The sequence below is a fragment of the Mustela nigripes genome, chromosome 1 (assembly GCF_022355385.1).
Source record: "Mustela nigripes isolate SB6536 chromosome 1, MUSNIG.SB6536, whole genome shotgun sequence".
NCBI classification, from domain to species: Eukaryota; Metazoa; Chordata; class Mammalia; order Carnivora; family Mustelidae; genus Mustela; species Mustela nigripes.
The window spans coordinates 175,327,604-175,346,622 of NC_081557.1; the positions used below are offsets into that span (position 1 = coordinate 175,327,604).

At 37.5% G+C, this 19,019-nt stretch overlaps 1 protein-coding gene across 20 annotated transcripts in view; it reads right to left on the reverse strand.

The window, feature by feature from the left end:
* The window catches only part of CAMK2D (calcium/calmodulin dependent protein kinase II delta), a 333,039-nt gene extending 314,852 nt beyond the window's left edge, over positions 1-18,187 (reverse strand). For all 20 annotated transcript variants that reach the window (XM_059377681.1, XM_059377620.1, XM_059377556.1 and 17 more), the window contains exons 1-2: positions 17,568-18,187; positions 15,813-15,907 (exon numbers count right to left, since the gene is read on the reverse strand). In XM_059377681.1, the coding sequence (XP_059233664.1) occupies positions 15,813-15,907; positions 17,568-17,632 (160 nt within the window). In that variant the 5' untranslated portion in view covers positions 17,633-18,187. The remainder of the gene's footprint in view (positions 1-15,812; positions 15,908-17,567) is intronic.
* Between the last annotated feature and the right edge of the window lie 832 nt (positions 18,188-19,019).

Here is a 19,019-nt window from a genome sequence, read left to right on the forward strand (position 1 = left end):
AGTTTTATTTCATATTCCTGATCTACAGTAATTTTTCTACATAAACAGTGCCTTCCTACTGATGAAATTATGTACAACTCTGAACCATTAAAAGCTGCCTGCAGAGGCTTTTGTTTATGCAGAGAAACTGAATGAAATTGAATAGAAATAAGGGAAATTTAGATTCTGAATTGAAGATTCCCCCAGGCTTCTCTTTCCAGATAAAAAAAGAAATCTGCTACCAAACATTCCTAAATGGAATTATTCTGTCATTCTTGTAGAATAAAATTTTCTTTCCAAGCTTCTGTTTTCTAACTGCCTCCCTACCTCATCTCTCCTGCTGGATATACCCAGAGAACAAAATAGAATGACAATGGCAAGGGATTTTTCTATTACCTAGGGGTGGGTTTTAAATTCTAGCTGCTCTATTTTTACTACCTATTCAAACTAAAAAAAAAAAATTGTGTTTTTTTTTTTAAAGCCTTTTATTTTTTCTTTTAACTTAAATATTTAAAAAGCACCAGGATCCCTGTTGTCCCACCCTGTCAAGCCCTAGTGGGTTCCTAGACACCTTCCTGGTCATCATGGGGTGAGATTCATGTTAGCTCTGTTAAAGATCCACTGCAGAATGCTTTTGGTAGACTCTTCTCTACAAACCCCAAAGACCATAAGGAATATGTTCCCTCTAAACTCTCAATCCTACTTCTATTTCTACTAATCTCAGCTGAACTGCAATGGTCTTCTTCTCCATCTCAAAACATCTCAGCATGTATGCTACCTTCTCGCTCTCCTGCTATCCTGCTCTCTCTAGGAAGAAATGTCTTTTTGCTAAACAAATCTGTTCCCACTAACACCCAACAGTCCCTCTGACTGACCAATATATTTCACACTTTTGCCTTGCATTAACAGTCTTTCTATTCCTTACTGATTTTTTGTTTCTCTTCCTACAAATAAGCTTCAGCTTTATTTATCATCAAAGTTAATTCCCTTGACCTGGCTAATCCCTGGAATTACTCCTGAGTATGTCTGTCTCTTTTTTCCTGTTTTATTAAACAAGCAAGGTTTTTCATGTTATCTCCATTTATTCTTTAATCCCAAGAAATAATTTTTCTTTATCCATTCACCAAATACTTATTAAATACCTACTATATTTCACACTACATGCTCAGTCACAAGAATGTAGTGATGAATAACATATTGGCCCAATAGTCATGATCACTTCCTGAACACTACTGAAATTCTGCCAAATGAAAACACAAGGCCTTTTCCCAGTCTTCATTTCTGTCTACTTCTCAATCACACTGCATGTGTTTATTACCATCCCCTCCTTTGCAAAACTTCTCTCCCTCAGAGTCAAAGCACTGAACTCTCCCAGTTTCCACCTCCTTTTTTTGACATACCTTTCCATTTCTCTTACACTAGTCCTACTTCCTCCTTTCACCCATTAAAATGGATGTACACCCCCATACCACTGTCCTAGACTCTCCATTCCTTTCTTTCTATATTCTCCCCTTTCCAACCTTTCCCACTAGTATGGGTTTTACCATCAACTCTGGGCAGACAAATCACAAATAGTAGCTAAACTGATTATTGCTATTTAATAGGTGAGGAAACCAAGGCTTGGCAAAATCAGGAAGTTTTTCCAAGATCCCAAGGACTAGGACGTAGTAGGGCCAGGTCTTGAACGCTAGCAATCTGGTTTCAGAGCCAATGCTCTTAACCAATATAATATATTGCCCTGCTTTCTTAGGCCCTTTCTCAAATATCACACCCAATTTTCAATGGTGTTTTAGATCTTTCAATCTGAATATACTACTTGTACATCAAACACATGTCAACTCGTCATCTTTATCAAGATCAGCTGATTTTCACTTCTTAATTTGCTACATGAACAAACATTCCCCTTTATTCAAACTACAAACTCAGTTATCCTTGTATCCTCTCCCTTCCTTATCCTTTCATATCATAAGGTTTCAGAACTCAGTATCTCACACTCTTTGCCAATCCATCCTGCTTATTCACTGCTGCCAAGTAATGTCCTAGATGCCCTCTTTAATGTGTCTTCTCCCTGTATTTAAGACAATAGTCTCGGCTTGGCAATCAGACACATTACATGATTTTAAGCTTTTATTCTTTTAAAAGATTTATTGGCGGCGGGGAGGCAGAGAGAGAGGGAGAAAGAGTCTTAAGCAGACTTCCCACTGAGTGCAAAGCCTGACACTACACGGGGCTCCAGTTTACAACCCTGAGATTATGACCCTGAGATTATGACCTGAGCTAAAACCAAGAGTCAGGTGCTTAACCAACTATGCCACACAGGTACCCCTAAGCCTTTTTTCATGATTTCACACAGATCTTTTTTTTTTTTTAAAGATTTGTTTATTTGAGAAAGAGAGAGAACACAAGCAGGGGCGGGAGATGCAGACTTCCTGCTGAGCAGGAGCCAACACAGGGCTCAATCCCAAGACCCTGAGATCATGACCTGAGCTTAAGACAGATGCTTAACCAACTGAGCCACCCAGATGCCCACAGATTATCTATCTTTTGCCTAAACGAGTATTTTTGGTTCTTCCTTGAATCTTTTTTTTTTTTTTAAAGATTTTATTTATTTATTTGACAGAGGGAGATCACAAGTAGGCAGAGAGGCAGGCAGAGAGAGAGAGGAGGAAGCAGGCTCCCCACTGAGCAGAGAGCCCGATGCGGGACTCGATCCCAGGACCCTGAGATCATGACCTGAGCCGAAGGCAGCAGCTTAACCCACTGAGCCACCCAGGCGCCCTCTTCCTTGAATCTTACGTGACTTTCTGCACCCCTGTGTCTTTGCTCTTCTTCCTTCCTTCTATCCACCCACCCTAATTTCTACTTCCTCAATATTACTTTGCTTGTTTCCACAACTAAATGTCATTTCGGTACACTGAATCATCATATTACATTTTTCTGCTACTCATCTTTATCTCTTCTAAAATTATGTGTGTCTCCTATTCTCCAAACCAGACTCTAAGTTCTTTGTGGGAACTGACCATGTCTCATTATTTCCATGACCCTTACAGCTTGCTTTGCCCAAGAATAATACAAATGATTCTATTCTACTGTCTTTAAAGAAAATGCTAACCTTGCTTTCTTCCCTCAACAATAGTACATATTAACTATCATATTCCTCACTACTAAATGTTAAACTTCCAAAAGTACACAGTCACACAGAGGAAAAGTGAGATAGTTTATTTTCTCGGGGATAAAGCAGCATATCAAATGTTTTAAAGATAGAACATTTTTGTAGGAATGGACTACTGACACAGAGACTTAACTAACTTTCAAATTAGGTAATTAACTCTTTATTACCTAAATCTCTCTGGCCCTATGCTCCTTCACCTGGGTTAATACTGCCTCCTCCATTCCGCTCTGGCTCTGGAAGGAATGTGATGTGCACCATGAAACAAATGCAACATGTCACTTGAGGATGGCAGGCCTTACAGCACTGGGCACAAGAATCCCTGAGTGTCCTTTACCCATACCCCAGAAGTACTAGGAGGTTCATTAGGGAATGTCTTACAATCCTTGAATCCTTAAAATCCATGAAAGTTGCTAAATACAAGAATTTTTCAGAAGACTCATTTCACACTCCCCCTCCCCAACACATTTTTTTCCCCAAAGCTTATTACTGAAGGTCTGAATAAAACATTTTCATGCAGGGTGGGGAGAAATTATCCTTTCAAAGCTAAGCACTATTTTTAAAACTGACCTGTGTTCACAGAATATTTCTAATGCTGGTCTTTCTAAATTTGGATTTATTCCATTTGGATTATTCAAACATATACCTTAAGGTCTCTACCTAATAAAGTTTGCAAACGTTCAACAAATATGAACTACGTTTCTAAGAACCATTACTATTTTAAAATATAAACTATCCCAATGATCCTTCAGCCATCCCTGTTCATGCCTTAGGACCCTCTCTTTATAATGTCGTTGGCAGAATACAGACTCTATGCTTATCAGGACTAAATGAAGGATACAAAGCTATGGGCAATCCAGTAATAGGTTGTCAATATAAAATATCATTTCTTCTTTCAAATCAACTTAAGGTTAACAATTTTTTTTTTTTTGCTCTTTTCCTGAATGTAAAGATGCATAGGAAGCTGTCAATCCAAAGGTTTTCTCCAAAAATGATTTCCAGATCACATAAACATTAGAGAAAAGTAAGTCTCAATCCTATTTACAGAAGGAAAACTTCTCTTTAACAATTTTTTCTTTGCCCTGTCCAATTCTACTAGAATGAAAAATCAGGAGACTGATCTACACTCAGGAGAACAGAGTAGACTTTGACCGTGAAATTTCTGCTAGCAATCTGGAATTCGAATTTTTTCCAACCTACATTCTAATGACTATATCAACCTTGAATCACTGCTTTTGAAGTGAATAGAAGATTTTCTGCTCAACAAAGCTCCTACCTCAACTCCAAAATACTCTATCAAGAATTTTATGGATTAGAGGGAGAGAAAGTAAAACAGTATTTCCTCCTTTGGCTTATACAGTCCTTAATATTAATAAAATGGGGAAATCTAACAATTTTTTTAACAGCTATAAGATCCTTTTAAAGACAGAGAGAATATACTGCATGACTCAACTTAGCTAGGGAGTTTAAATATCTAAATTGAAGTTATCTTCTAAGTAGTAAATGAGTAAATTCCCATTATGTAATGATAGAAATAAATGACTTATTTTTGAAGCAACACGTTGTGCTAAATTATATCACAGAATTAATCTGCCTATGCAATTGTGAGCTTTCCTTAAAAAATTTTTTTGAAAAGGCAACAGTTGGAAATAATGTATACAAATCTTAGTGCTAAAAGTTCTGGGTCCCTAAATGCATATTCATTAATCCTAAAATGATGCAGTTTGGGAGTCATGGAATAGTTCATTTTATTCAATAGATATCTGTGAAGGGTACCAGATACTAATCCAGACATTGGGAATTCAGGCAGAGAATATTAAACATCTTATTTTTGGTTATGAACAGAAACCTACAAACATTTTTTTTACAATAGTCATTAATCTAATATCACAACTACAGAGACTAAATTTCCTTGTTTATAAACACCAATGGAATGCCCTAGGGCACTTTTATAACACTCGTTAATAATAAAAAAATTTTTAAAAAAACTCTAATTATCCTCCTCTCCTTTATCTTCCACTTAGTCACTGAAATTTCTTTCTTTTTTTTTTTTTTGTATTGCCCCAGAGCTAAATAAAACAAAATGTGAGGTTGATAAGAAGTTGCTATTCCTCTCTTATCAGCTGTTCATCCCTAATGACTCAGGGCTATAAAATCCCACAACCCACCTTATTTAATACCTTCCTACAGATCTTGCTGTACTCAATAATTCACTGCAAAAAGAACTTTCCAACACTTTTCACCAGTTTTTTGCATGCTTTTGTGAAAATCTATACATGATAAATCAGTCATTCTGGGTAAAAAAGTATTCATCTATCTTCTTTTAAGTTCACTCTTTACTGACACTTCCTGAGTACCTCTCATAATTTTTTTTAAAAGATTTTATTTATTTTAGAGAGACAGAGAGAGAACATGAGTGGAGGGAGGGGCAGAAAGAAAGCATCTCAAGCAGACTGAGCTGAGCATGTAGCCCCACCTGGGGCTCAGTCCCAGGACCCTGTGATCATGACCTGAGCCAGAATCAAGAGTCAGATCCTTAAGTGACTGATCCACCCAGGTGCCCCCTCATGAATTTAAAAAAAAAATTTTTTTTTTAATTCATTTGACAGACAAACATCACAAGTAGGCAGAGAGGCAGGAGGAGAGAGAGGAAGGAAAGCAGGCTCCTCTGTGAAGCAGGGAGCCCAATGCGGGGCTCTATCCCAGCACCCTGGGATCATGACCTGAGCCGAAAGCAGAGGCTTTAACTAAGCCACCCAGGCGCCCCCTCATGAATTTTTAAAATAATTTCCTATTAATTTATTTTTTCTGTCCATCTTTAAATTCAAACCTGGTTATTTTCAAAACCCAGTTCAGTATCAACTGCTCTAGGAAGTCTTCCCTTATCTTTCACCAACCCAACAGTTTTGTCCTTACACCTCAAAAGAGTCAACATTTCCATTGTGACACTCAACAATCTGTATGGTAATTTGCTTGATTCCACATCTATTTCACTGTGAGATGAAGGACCTTAACTTTGTACCTTTGTTTATCCATACCTAGCAGAGGGTCTGGAAGAAGGTGAGTAAACCGAAAGTTAAGATCATGATCCCCCCAAAGCAGAAACGAACTAAACTTGCAAATGCAACCTGGCAATAATGCATAAAAAATTTTGATATTACATCCTCTAACCCATTAATTCTCCTTGTGAATATCTCCCAAGGATCAAAAATATGAAAAAGTTTCACCAATGTTTAACTCTTTTGACAGTTATCATACCAAAAGGCAAAGTTTTTTAAAAAAGTAATAATACTAAATATACGAATATTTTACTCAGTGAAGTATAATTCAGTTAAGAATTCAAAAGATTTGTAGTAACAGAGAAATTTTAAAATATTGTGCAAAAAAAGCAGGAAACAAAACTGTATATTTTAGTACAGTATTCTGACCAATTAAAAAAAAAAAGACAAACCTCAACAGTAACTGGGAAAATTGAACAATGAATATGTTGCCTTCTTTCTGTTTTTCTGTATTTCTCCAAAATGCATAATTAGTATACATATATTTCTATGATACAATTTTTAATGTACTTATACAAATTGGTAATAATTAAAAATTATTTCAGAGATATGTCCAAAGTATACAATACTCTCTGCACCTAGCAAACATTAATGTATATATAATCTTTAATATAAAAGCATATACAACTTGCTTTACTAAAAAATTAATCATAAAATTTCTACAAAATGGCCTTAACGTTCAGCTGAACGAATTTCACAAATCACAAATCACTTTTCCCCCCGATTACATACAAATATGTTGCATGTCTTTATGAAAATAACAGCATATCTTCTTAAAATATGTGTGTGAATATATGTTATATATATGTATACATACATATATGATAACCATAAAATTATAGAATTGTGAAACCACTAATAAAGAAATAAGTGCTTTAAAACATATATTGTTCTAAGTTAGTTCCAATACTGAAAAGCACACTTTCTAGTCCTTTTACCATGTTTCTGAATTGGCAGACACAGCAGTTCTAACAGCTGGCCTCCAACTGCCTTTACTAAAAAAATCAAATACTCTCTAAAAACAAATAATATCTATGATTTGTGTATCCAAAACTATATAAAGTATCGCCAAAATTCTTTTTTGAATGAGCTTCATTAAAAAATAAGTCCGGGGCACCTGGGTGGTTCAGTAGGTGAAGCATTTGCCTTCAGCTCAGGTCATGATCCTGGAGTCCTGAGACTGAGCCGAGTCCACGTCCAGCTTCCTGCTCAATGGGGATTTTGTTTTTCCCTCTGCCCTTAAACCCTGGTCATGCTTTCTCTCTCTCTCTCATAAATAAATAGTTAAAAAAAAAAAATAAAAGTCAAAAGTAAGCACCTCTGGAGAATGGATTGAAACCTAAAAATCCAAACACTTAAAATAATTTAATGATAGCATGAATCTGGCATTACTGAAGTGGTACTAATGTGGTGGTACTACACACAGACCATGAAAATGTTAACCCCTTATTATTAAGCCACTTTACATTACATGATTAAAAAAACAGCAATAAGAATTTACATATAGCTGTTCAAAAACTTATTAAATTATATACTCTTTCCAACAAAGCATAATTTGTCATCAAGGAAACAATGAAATAATTTATGAATTAAAAATTATTTTATAGAGTTACTGTATCCCATTTGACATGAAACCCTAACTCAATTTTCACTTACTTTCTCTGTCACAGGTCCCTCTGTGTTAAGCATATGTGTAGTTCTGGAGACAGAATCTTCTTTGTTACTCATTATTTTGTCCAGCATCCAACAAACATTTACAATTATCTTCAATATTGTTATTACTGTACCAGGCACACAGATTCAAAGATAAGCTTAAAAATGCCCACAAGATGTTTGAAATCTACAACATATATAACTAAAATACAAAAGGAGAAATGTGATCAGCTGCTTAAGAAACATGAAAAAGCTATTCAAAGGAGGAGGAAAAGAATCGCTTTGGACTAAAGAAGGAAAGGAAGGGTAGAGAATGAGTTAGAGACAGCATCATGGAGGCAGCAGCACCTGAACAGAGTCTTAAGAATCTCAACAGCACTAGTTGTACTCACTCTTCTGGAGGGTGGAGCCAGAACGCTCTCCCTTCCTCTGAACAGGTTGCTTACTTTGCCTGGACAACCATTTCTCCCTCCTCTGCCAGACTCAAATGCCATTCAAAAACACAATCTCACACATCTCTTCAAGAAATGTGTGACAGCAACCTCCTTCAGCCTCTATCTACATGAAAGCCCTGTGCATAATTCTATTATAGTCCTCAAAAACTATACAGTACTTGCCAAGTGATCATCCACACTAATAGACCACAAAGTACTTGAGGGCAGATCTCTTATCTTTTCACCTCTGTATCCCTACAATTTATCAAGATACCCAGCACAGTGTGTACTGAAAGGTCTAATGATGAACTGAATAAATGAATTTTAAAAACGTGGAAACCATCAGCTGGAAAACCTGTTTAGGAAGCTGTTTAAAAGAGCTGAAGCAAGAAAAAAAGACCAAGTTAGACTGGTGAAAAAGGGAGAGATGGAAAGCACTGAGATGCTTTAAGAAAGAAAACCAAGCACGCTTGAAAGTCCAGGAAAATTATGGCACCATTCATAGGAGGAAATTACTGAGTTCATCAGGGAGGAGTAGAGTTTGGGCCTGGATTACTAATGAATACACTTCACAGCAGAAATTCAAGTTATCAGAACACAGTTTCCAAAAATATTTCTTTACCAAGATATCAAATTTTAATTTAAACACTAATGGCATGATGTGACATATCTCAGCTCTGTAACTTCTCTATAAGATAGAATAAAAATCTAATTTTCACTAATTATATTTACCTTTAATAAGATAGTTTTGTATAACTTGCTCTTGCTTTATTTCAATGCATAGGCATCATCATTAATGAAATTACTTCAGAAAGACATAGGAAGAAAATAATTTCCTATTACTAAATAAATTCCAAATAATTTACACCTTCCCTAGCCTTAAGGAATAGAATAAAATTATATACTAATATGAGAATTAATGCAGTTTATTTCATAAATTGATGCATGTACAATATACATATATATGTATACATGCATACATATACAAGACATTTACATACATACATATACATATACAAGACAATTAAATATACCTAGATAATGAGAGCATAGATTTTCTACTGGTAATTGATTGGCCAAGTGAAATCAACCAATTAATTAGAAAGTTCCAGGGCATGGAGAAATAAAAAGAGATTTCTCTCCTTAAAAAGTAAGAGATAGTGATTAACTCCTGGAGCAAGGCAAGAGATGGGAATCAGAAAGGGACACACAGGTAGCTTTAAAAGTAGAGGGAATACTCTCGCTATTAAATAGAGGTTTATTGGGTAACTCGCTGTTTCATAATATATAAAACACAATTTCATTTTTAAGATTTTATGTAAAAAAAATTTTTAATCCCTATATAATCTAACTAAAAAAAAGAGAATAGACTCTTAGATAGAATAATTAACAGTACATAAATATTACATGACAATATTATCTATATACCTTTATATGACTTACTATACTTAAGTTCTTTTTCCAAAAAATATAAAAATGTCAAGTTTTATAATTTATAAATTTTATAAAATATTTGTAACACTTGACAGTTTTATATTTTTCTCACTTGCCACTTTTTTGTATGAATTTGACACATACAACAGTGTTCTCTAAGAAGAAACAACAAAAAACAACAAACATTTGTCTTCCATTCTTCACTGGCTAAATAAGTTGAGCCGGGAGAAACAGAATGCCTGAGTAACTCTGTGCTTTAAGGACGGAGTTTCTCTTTTCAGCAAAAACTGAAACATTTACAAGAAGCAATCCTAGAAACTAACTGTAGATTGAGATATTTTCAATCAGTTAACTGAATTTATCAAAACACTTAATTCTTCTGTAATCATTTTCTTAATGTTTTAGTAAGATTTTTCACCACACTGTTTTCCTTCCAGAAAACAGCATGGAGGGACTGTCAAACTTCAATTTGATTTTATGTTACTGTAGCAATGAAAACACTATCTTCTCTCACAAGTTGGAACTCTATATCTTCCCAAAGAAATACTTGATTCTATATGTTGCATTGAGAAAATAAAAGATGTGTAAGAGATAGTACTTTTTACGAAAGACCATGAATAATCTCACTAAATTGTTTATTTAGACTTCAGTACTTGAACCCTATCTGCATTATAGTTTTAAAATTTCATTTAAATCCATATTATATAAAAGCCTTTTATTATCTGAGGCAGAAATAATCTTTCCCTCCTTTGAAAATCAGCAGCACTTTCTTCATGCTAGACTTAAACCATTTATGTCATCTATGATGTCTATTTGTGTAACTAGACTTACTTTTCCTAACACTCTGCCTACTGTATTCATTCAATATTTATAAATAAAAATATATAAAATAAGGCCAGAGAAGTGAATGTGCTTAATAATCTATAAAGTAGTGTGAAATGTAAATTACTACAAAGGTTTTTTTGTTTAGAATAAAAATATCGCTTAGACTCCACTTAATGTATAGCTGCACAATTTACTAAACAATCATGAACTAATTGTCAATAATAAGAAACACTGTGTACACCATACGCTAATAAATGCAGAGGGACAGATGTTAAAAAAAAAAAGAAAAAAAAAGAAAATGCCAACTCAGTCCTACAGATACTAAGAGCTGGTCTGCCTCAGTATCAGCCCAAGAAAGACTTTTAAAAATTAAATAAAATTCTACTTAACAAATTCTACTTAGCACTTAATGAGGTTAAATGCCCAAGATAATCCCAGTGTGTGCTTTATAACAATTCATGATTATTAACCTTAGAAGGGCTCATAAAAATTTACTACTAAATTTTAATTTTTATACTGAGTTGATTCAATATTTCAAGGGAAATGAAAAGTATTAATCTAATTGTATAAACAATGAAGGTTCTTCTCCAGGTATTCAATTCCTACTGCGTGATCAGTTGACACTAGTTATTAATATCACAGTGAGGCATCTGACAACCTACTCTTTATTAAGTTTGCCTATCTGAATAATGCTGGAATACAGAAAAGATTATTATTTCCTAAAAATGCAGATATACATTTTTATCTCCTAACTAGTTGGAATATCAATAATTCTCTCATTCACCAAAAGAGGAATATAAATATCTAATATTAAAACCTACATAAGAATGCAAATATGACTAAACATAAATAAAGGACACTAAATGCTAAAAATGATACATGCCACTTTGGGGCCCAGTAATTAAAGAGCTGTAGAAACTCCATATGCAAAAATAAAAATAATTTACTAGTTTTTTCTTAAAACACTGCTCAAACCAAGAAACTTTAAAAAATATTAATTTGCCTAATTAGCTCCAAACTGCCAAATCAATAATGTGTAATCAGAACAATCTGATTCAACTTTAACATCTCAGTTCTGCTTCCAATTTAAAAACAAGTAACCACGAGGCTGAAAAGCTGCAATAATTTCTTGACTGCCTGGATGCCAAGAAAGAAAAAAAGTAACAAAAGTTAGTTATTGACATCTCTATTATAACGTAAAAAAAGACTATTTGAGGACATATATGCAACATTCAGATTTCACAGAGGAGACCTAATTTGTGTATATGGTCAAGTAGTTTTAAAAAGTCCTAATTCATAGTCTACTAAGATCATCAATTTGGGAATTAACAAAACTAGAAAATCAACGAATTCCAAATGATTTAACTGTGTTGTATCTATGAAGTATTACAGATATATAAAATGTAATTTTTTTTAACTTTACCAAGGGAGTAGAGTTAAAATATCTTTGTAATAGGGTAAACTATTTCAAAGCTTCTACTGTAGTTTACATTTTACAAATTCAATGACTTGTGGCATATCAGACCCCATGTAATAAAAAGTGCTTTCTAATGATCAAAAATTACATTGGAAAATGAACATCTTTTACCACAGGAAGCCTTTAAAATATGAAATAAATCACAAATACTATTTCTAAGGACATCTTCCATCAGAACCAGCAGTCCACTGGATTCTGAACTGCAATCACAACCCTTCATTCATTCCACATAACCTGACAAATACATTACAGTTATAAACATGTCAAAATCAACAAAATATCAAAACTGCAGAGCAAATTAGCATTTGTGAGTACCAACCCAACTGTCTGGAACCAAAATGATACGATTTCCACTTCCCATGGTAAAAATAGGAGATAAAATTCTATCATCACTAACTACCACTTATTAAGTATGCCTTCTAATCCCATCTAATGAAAAACTTAAGACAGAAATTTCATATAAAATATGTTTGAAACTTTTCTACATTATTTTTAAAACAAGCCAAATTATATATCAGTGTACTTGATCTGATCAGTATCATGTAATGAATGCTCTGTGCATGCACGTGTTAATGTAAAAGGGAAGAAATTCTTCAACAGACTCTGAGTCTCCCAAATATGGCTTGTGTGACTAACAGCTGAGAGGAAATGCAACTGAAACTGTCTGTTGGAAATCCATTAACATCTAGGCACAGAAAAATGCCTGGGTGACAGTATAGTTGGATGTGCAAATTTGTGCAGGAAGATAGCCAAATTTTTGGCAATCCCTCATGATCTTAAATGTATTGACAATGGTCTTTCCTTTTCAGTTGTAATGCTACATTTAAAGAACATTATTTGAGTTGGAGGACTTACCTCGTCTTTAAAACAAACAGGATTAAAGCTTAGGTTTACAAAGGCATGGTATTTTAAATAACACAAACAAAAATTTGTACAAAAAATTACATGCTCTACAAAAACTGCTAAGTGCAGTCAAAAAAAAATCAGAATGTTAAGGAAAATAAAGTATGCTAATTTACATTTCATTCTAATTTCCCATTAAATATATTATCTTAAAATTTTTCTGCAAAGATCATTTTAATGATTATTATATTCTGAGAAGGGAGTGTTTTTAAAGGAATGTTGAATGTTCATATTTTAAAGCATATGCTCTTAATACACTACTTTATAGATTACATCTAGTATTTGGTTGTTCTTAGGGGTAAACTAAGTATTTAACTTATTCACAAACCACTTAATACGCACATTTGATCCTAGTCACTCTGTACTGAGCCCCTCCTATGTACTCAATGCTGTGAAATGTTACACTAAAAAATGAAAGCTTGTTTTAAGAGTTTATAACTTTATACGGGCATAGTTTAAACAAACGTACACATTTAAAGTATAAATATGCTATAAGCAGCTCTAATTATTGTGGTGATAAAATAAATTGAACATTTTGCGGGAAAGTACTGTAACATTTTACAAGAGAGCAGTAATAGGTAAAACTGACTCGGTACTTTGCAATTAAGAAGTGATTGTCATAAAATTCACTGAATGCTCAAAACAACCCATGCTACCCTATGAGTACTTCTGCCCCATTTAATGATGAAGAACCTGAGATCAAGAAAAGTTAAGTGACTAAACCAAATTTACACATGAAGTAATAAAGCAAAGATTCAAATTGGGTTCTCACAGCTAAATCAAGGCTGCCCCTGGATTTATAATTTTCACATTCTTTCATATAAGTAATCTCATCTGATCTTTACAATAATCCAAAAGATAATAATAGCAGCTAATATGCACTGAAAACATATTATGTACTAGATATTCTTCTATACCATATTAATTCACTCCTCACAAACCCTATAAGAGGAAGGGTTACATTATTACTCCATTCTACAGATGAGAAAATGAAGGCTCATCGAAAATATGTAAATTGCCCACAAGACTGCACAGCTAATAGGGAGGAGAATCAGAATTTAAACCCAGAGCATTTAGTTCCAACACCTGCTTCTTTACACCTCACTCCTCAGAAGGGTTAACACAGGCAGGTTAAGAAACTTGCCCAAAATCAGTCACAAGGGAAGAAAACTGGAGAAGGAGAAGAACCATGTCTTCTAGTACTTCACCCTAATTACTTAATTGGAATCATTGAATCCAGATGAGGCAAAGTGGCTTTGGGTGTACATGTTCTTTAAAGCAGAGTATAAGCAGGTGAGGAACACTGGCAGGAAGAAGGAATCCCATCAGGTTAGAGAAGACTTATCTTCCATAGACTGGAGGCAGAAGAAAGGAAAATAAAATATGTGTGAGCAGAGACACGTGTATTTGCCTTTCTGATGTAGGGAGTATGAATTAGGGTAGATGAAGAGGGATGACTCTAATTAAGAAAATCAGTAAAAGTGAAGCATAAGACTGATTTGTTTTGAGAGAAAATCTAAAGCCACTGAGAGATTTCAGATAGGGGTCGTAATGCCTCCAAAAGAACTGATATCCCTACTCTTGCCAAAAGTACCTGGCACACAGAAAGAAAACATACAAGCACTGAAAGAATTACACATTTTCATTTTTTTCTTTTTAAAAACTAAAATGTCATTTACAGTTTAGCAACTCCTTTTGAGTGGGGAGAAAAGGGAAAGGGGAACATAATCAAGCATAGCGTGCTTCTCATTAGTTCTCAAGCTGTGAAGCTATCTAGTTAGTTCAGCACATAGATTTTCCTCAGAATACTGTTAAAATCGGATGGAGGAAATCACAACAAAATCTCACTCCAATGAATAAACTGAAATGCCAATCTAAACCTCAAGTTTGCTAAAAGTAGAATTTGTAACAATGGGGGTGGGAGGAGGGGCTCATGGCACAGATCAAACTCAAGGATACCAAGATACTACGAAGCAGGACTTTTTAGAAGACAAATTAAATGAGGCAATCTAACCCTAATAGGATTTCTTCTCTCATTACTTAAAATAAACCAGGTCACCGAAATGGGCTTATACTGTGGCATTTTGTTCATTTTAATTTCATTTAAATTTCATTAAACCATAAATTCCCATGGAAATACCTCAGACACATGCTCACAATAATTAGAATGCCTAACATTTCAGTGTAAGTACTTTCACATGAGTTCAACAAAATAGAAAGAATGCAGTGAGGTCCCTTCAAGTTTTTTTGCGTATGTCAACAGCTATTTTATGATAAGAATTATCTCTGTGGCTATAAAACGTGTAAAATACATTACAGGAGTCCATGAGAAGGCTTAATGAGGAAGACCCAGTAAAGGTCTGGAGTGCACACAGAAACATGAAAATCAAGCTGAACTTCCTAGAACATAGAAATGATAAATTTTTCCTCCCAAAGCTATTACTGTTAAATATACCTTGATGAATTAAGTTCAAGTGTAACTACAACTGAAATAAGATTCAACTGAGCTGTGACCTATTTTTCCTCTTAAAAGCAAAAGAGAATAATGACAGTTGTGAGACTTACATTTTTCCATTCCAGGGTATTTCTGAAAGTTATTTCACAGCACAGCTAAAGGCAAAATGCACTTAGTGACACTTACTTGCTTTAAAATAGAGTTATGTATGGTACTGCTCATAGACAGTTGTAATTATTTAATACTTTGTTAAAATTCTTTGTGTTCACTTACTTTTAAACTATACATACCAAGAGGCATTCAGGAAAGAAATAATCCAAAACGTAAGTCTACAGTTCAGTTAGAACTATATCTCTACACACAACAGAACCAACATCAACATGACAAATTAACATATATTGTATATGTGGTTGAAAATACCCACCCCTAGCAGAAAGCTTTTTGGTGTTGATAATTTTGGCAGCATATTCTTGTCCAGTAGGGATTTTCATACATCTTCTCACCACTGAGAAAGCCCCCCTGAAAACCAATAATTAGCATGTCATCAATATAATCAGCTCTGATATCCTTTTAAAAAATTATAGCAATCTGAGCGTTTTTATTGCATTTAGTTATTTGTAAAATATCAGTGCACTACAGTAATATCCAGAAAATGAATGATTCTTCCTGGAAACCCAAACCTTCTTTAATGTTGAAGAATAAAAGTAAATTTTATTTAACTGGGAGCACACATTATTAATCAACAAAATGAAAGGAACTGCCAATTATGATGGCTCTTGTTTGCACATGAAATTTGAAAACATTTTACAATTCACACTCACACAGCACCAAATGCTCTGAGAAAAAAAAAAAAAAAAAAAGAAAGAAAGAAAGAAAGAAAAGAAACCCTGCAAAGAGCATGGCTGAGGAGGAGCAGCAAAAATCTGCTGCCTATTTATTTTGTTACCAAAAAAAAAAAAAAAAAAATTAATGTGGCTCTGAGTAAGTACATATGGCGATTGTTTTCATTAAAATATAAATCTTGGGAATATTTGTGTGGTTTAATAAATCCTGATATGGTGATTTCTCTGTGCCCTGTTTTGAGCTGGGGGAAGGGAGAGATTTGAATTAAGCTGCTCTTCCGACATATTCTCCATGTTTTAACAGCAGACAACATATAAATATATAAGGACATAATTTTCATTACATTTAAAGGATAATTACATTTTCTTGAATTCAATAAAACAACCACATATACATAAATGCACCCCTTTCATAAGTAATAGTCGGCACTAGCGATAGAGGAATTGGGTTTGGGTTGGATGCTACATAAATCAACATTCACGATTTGGCCCCTAGGTCCCTAAGCACAAGGTCCTCAGGAGGTCTCCGGTTCCCTTCCTTAAATTCTCCGAGTAGTTCTGCCAGTCGAGTATAGGAGGTCGTTTTATACAACGCTAGGCTACCCTTGGGAAGCTTTCTCTTGGTCTCCAAGTCTTTTCCGCTGTCTGTATAAATAAATCCTCCCAGAGAATGCCAAGAGGTACATGTAAATCGTAGGAAGGATGATGATGAGCGAATAATCTGGTACAAAGAATAATTGTGGATATGGGGCGGGGGGGGGTCGAGTTCCTTTGGGTGACCCTTTTCCTGGACAGAACAACTACTGGATGCGAAATAGACTCTACGCCAAGTTGAACTTTCGGCATCAATAAATATGGCACCGTCTGTGGCAGTGAGTTCTCATCCGTACGTGGGTCGTACGGCCGACACGCCGCTAAGCAGGAGGCATCTCTATTTACAGAAAACATGATCTATGTTGCATTTTACATGGGTTCTTGTTTCCTCTATACACACACACACACACACACACACACACACGCTCGCACACTTCTCAGGATGACATCTACAACTGCAGGGATCGTAAATCCACTAAGTCTCTAGTGCAAGAGGGTGGGGGAGCGGGAGAAGGTGGGTTTAGGATTATCGGAATCGGCCACAGCCGGGGTGGAGGGTCTGTTCCCGTCTCTTGTCCCCTCCTCTTGCTAAGCCAGCACCTTTCTCAAAGCTGCCACACCACTGGCCCTCCTCCCTCTCCTCTGGTCTCCCAAACTCCCTCGCCCCACGCGGGGAGGCCGGTGGGTCGGGGGTAACGCGACCCGCCCTCTGCTGGAAAGGGGACGTGCAGATGCAGGCTTACTTTCCGAGCTCCTCGAAAAGCTGATACTCGTCCGTGAACCTGGTGCAGGTTGTGGTCGAAGCCATCCTCGGTCCCTGGCTGGGAGCGTGGCAGACAAGACTTGAACAGACGCGCGGCTTCCCCGGGACTGGCCCCGCGGCGCTGTCACCCAGGGCCGCCCTCACTTTCCTCGTCCGAAAGTAGCTCGCCCGGGAGGGAGTGTGCGCAGGGGCGGGGCGGGAGGGGAGATGACCAGAAAGGGTGGTGTGGGGTCGCCTCCCCAAGGTCCAGCGATTCTCTTCCTCCTCCTCCTCCACCGGCCCTTGCTTCCTTCTCCTCTGAGCGCTCCCCCTACCCTCTTTCCAGCCCCTCTCCCCAAATGCGGGGGGCAAACTACTCAGGAAGAAGGGGCCGGGAAATGGAAAACAGCCGGGCACGGGGCGAGAGGCAAGCAGTTGCGAAACTAGCGCACCGGGGCTGGAGGGGTAAGGGCGGAGAGGAGGGAGCCCGAGGGGGCGGAGGCCGAGTAGCTGCGAGCGGACGGCTGGAGCCCAGCTGCAGCTGTCAGCAGGCGCGGGCGCAGGGCGCGCCGGGGCTCGGCCGAGCGTGCGCGCCCGGGGCCGGCCTGCCTCCCGCGGGCACCTCGGCTGCCTGACGCTTCCCCACAAGTCCGCGCCGCCTCGAGACTGCGCGGCGAGAGAAAGAGCGCTCGGATGGGGCGAAGCCTAGCCCGCCGTCCCCAGCCCTCCGCCTTCTACCCTCTCACCCCCTCCCGCCTCTTCCCACTACTCTCTCCGCCGCCAGCCCCCTTCCCTTACGAAGCCCCCTCCTCGCCGGTCCCACACCTCCCTCTAGCGACTCCCCACCCTGCGCGTTCGCAGATCTCGCTCTCCCGCCCTAGGTCTCACCCTCGGGCAAACCCGTCTAGGAAGAGACCAGGTGGGCGGAGGAGGTTGTACGAGGGAGAAGCCTGGAGAGGGTTTAGGAGAACGAGGCGAGACGTCAAAATTACCCAGTTAAACTCATTATTAAGCTGCCGCCTAAAACTGGGGTTTAGCGGAAAGGTGCGGGGTAAATCGTGAGCTGCCAGGGGGTACTGCCGGGGCCCGAGGAGGCCCCCGGCCCTGTTGTGGGCGCGGGGCACTAGAAACCGCTCCAAGCTGACCGGCGAGCCGCGGTGCCCCGGGTGGGAGCGTGAGGTGCGCAACCATTTCATCCCGGCGTCGCTAGGTGTTGACACAGTGGGGGCCGGATGTGGGCAATTGACTGCTTCCTTAGAAGGGTCCCAGCCTCCCACAGCCTCCCGGTGACTCTCGCCCCCCCTCCCCAGCAGAAGCCGCGCCGCCGGCTCCCAGCCCGTTTAGCGAGGGGCGACGCCCGCCTTGCGCCACGTTTCACTTCTGATATGACTGCCACCTTACTCTCCACTTCCCCCCGCCGTTTTCTAGTTTGGGTTGCTGGGTCACCGGCAAC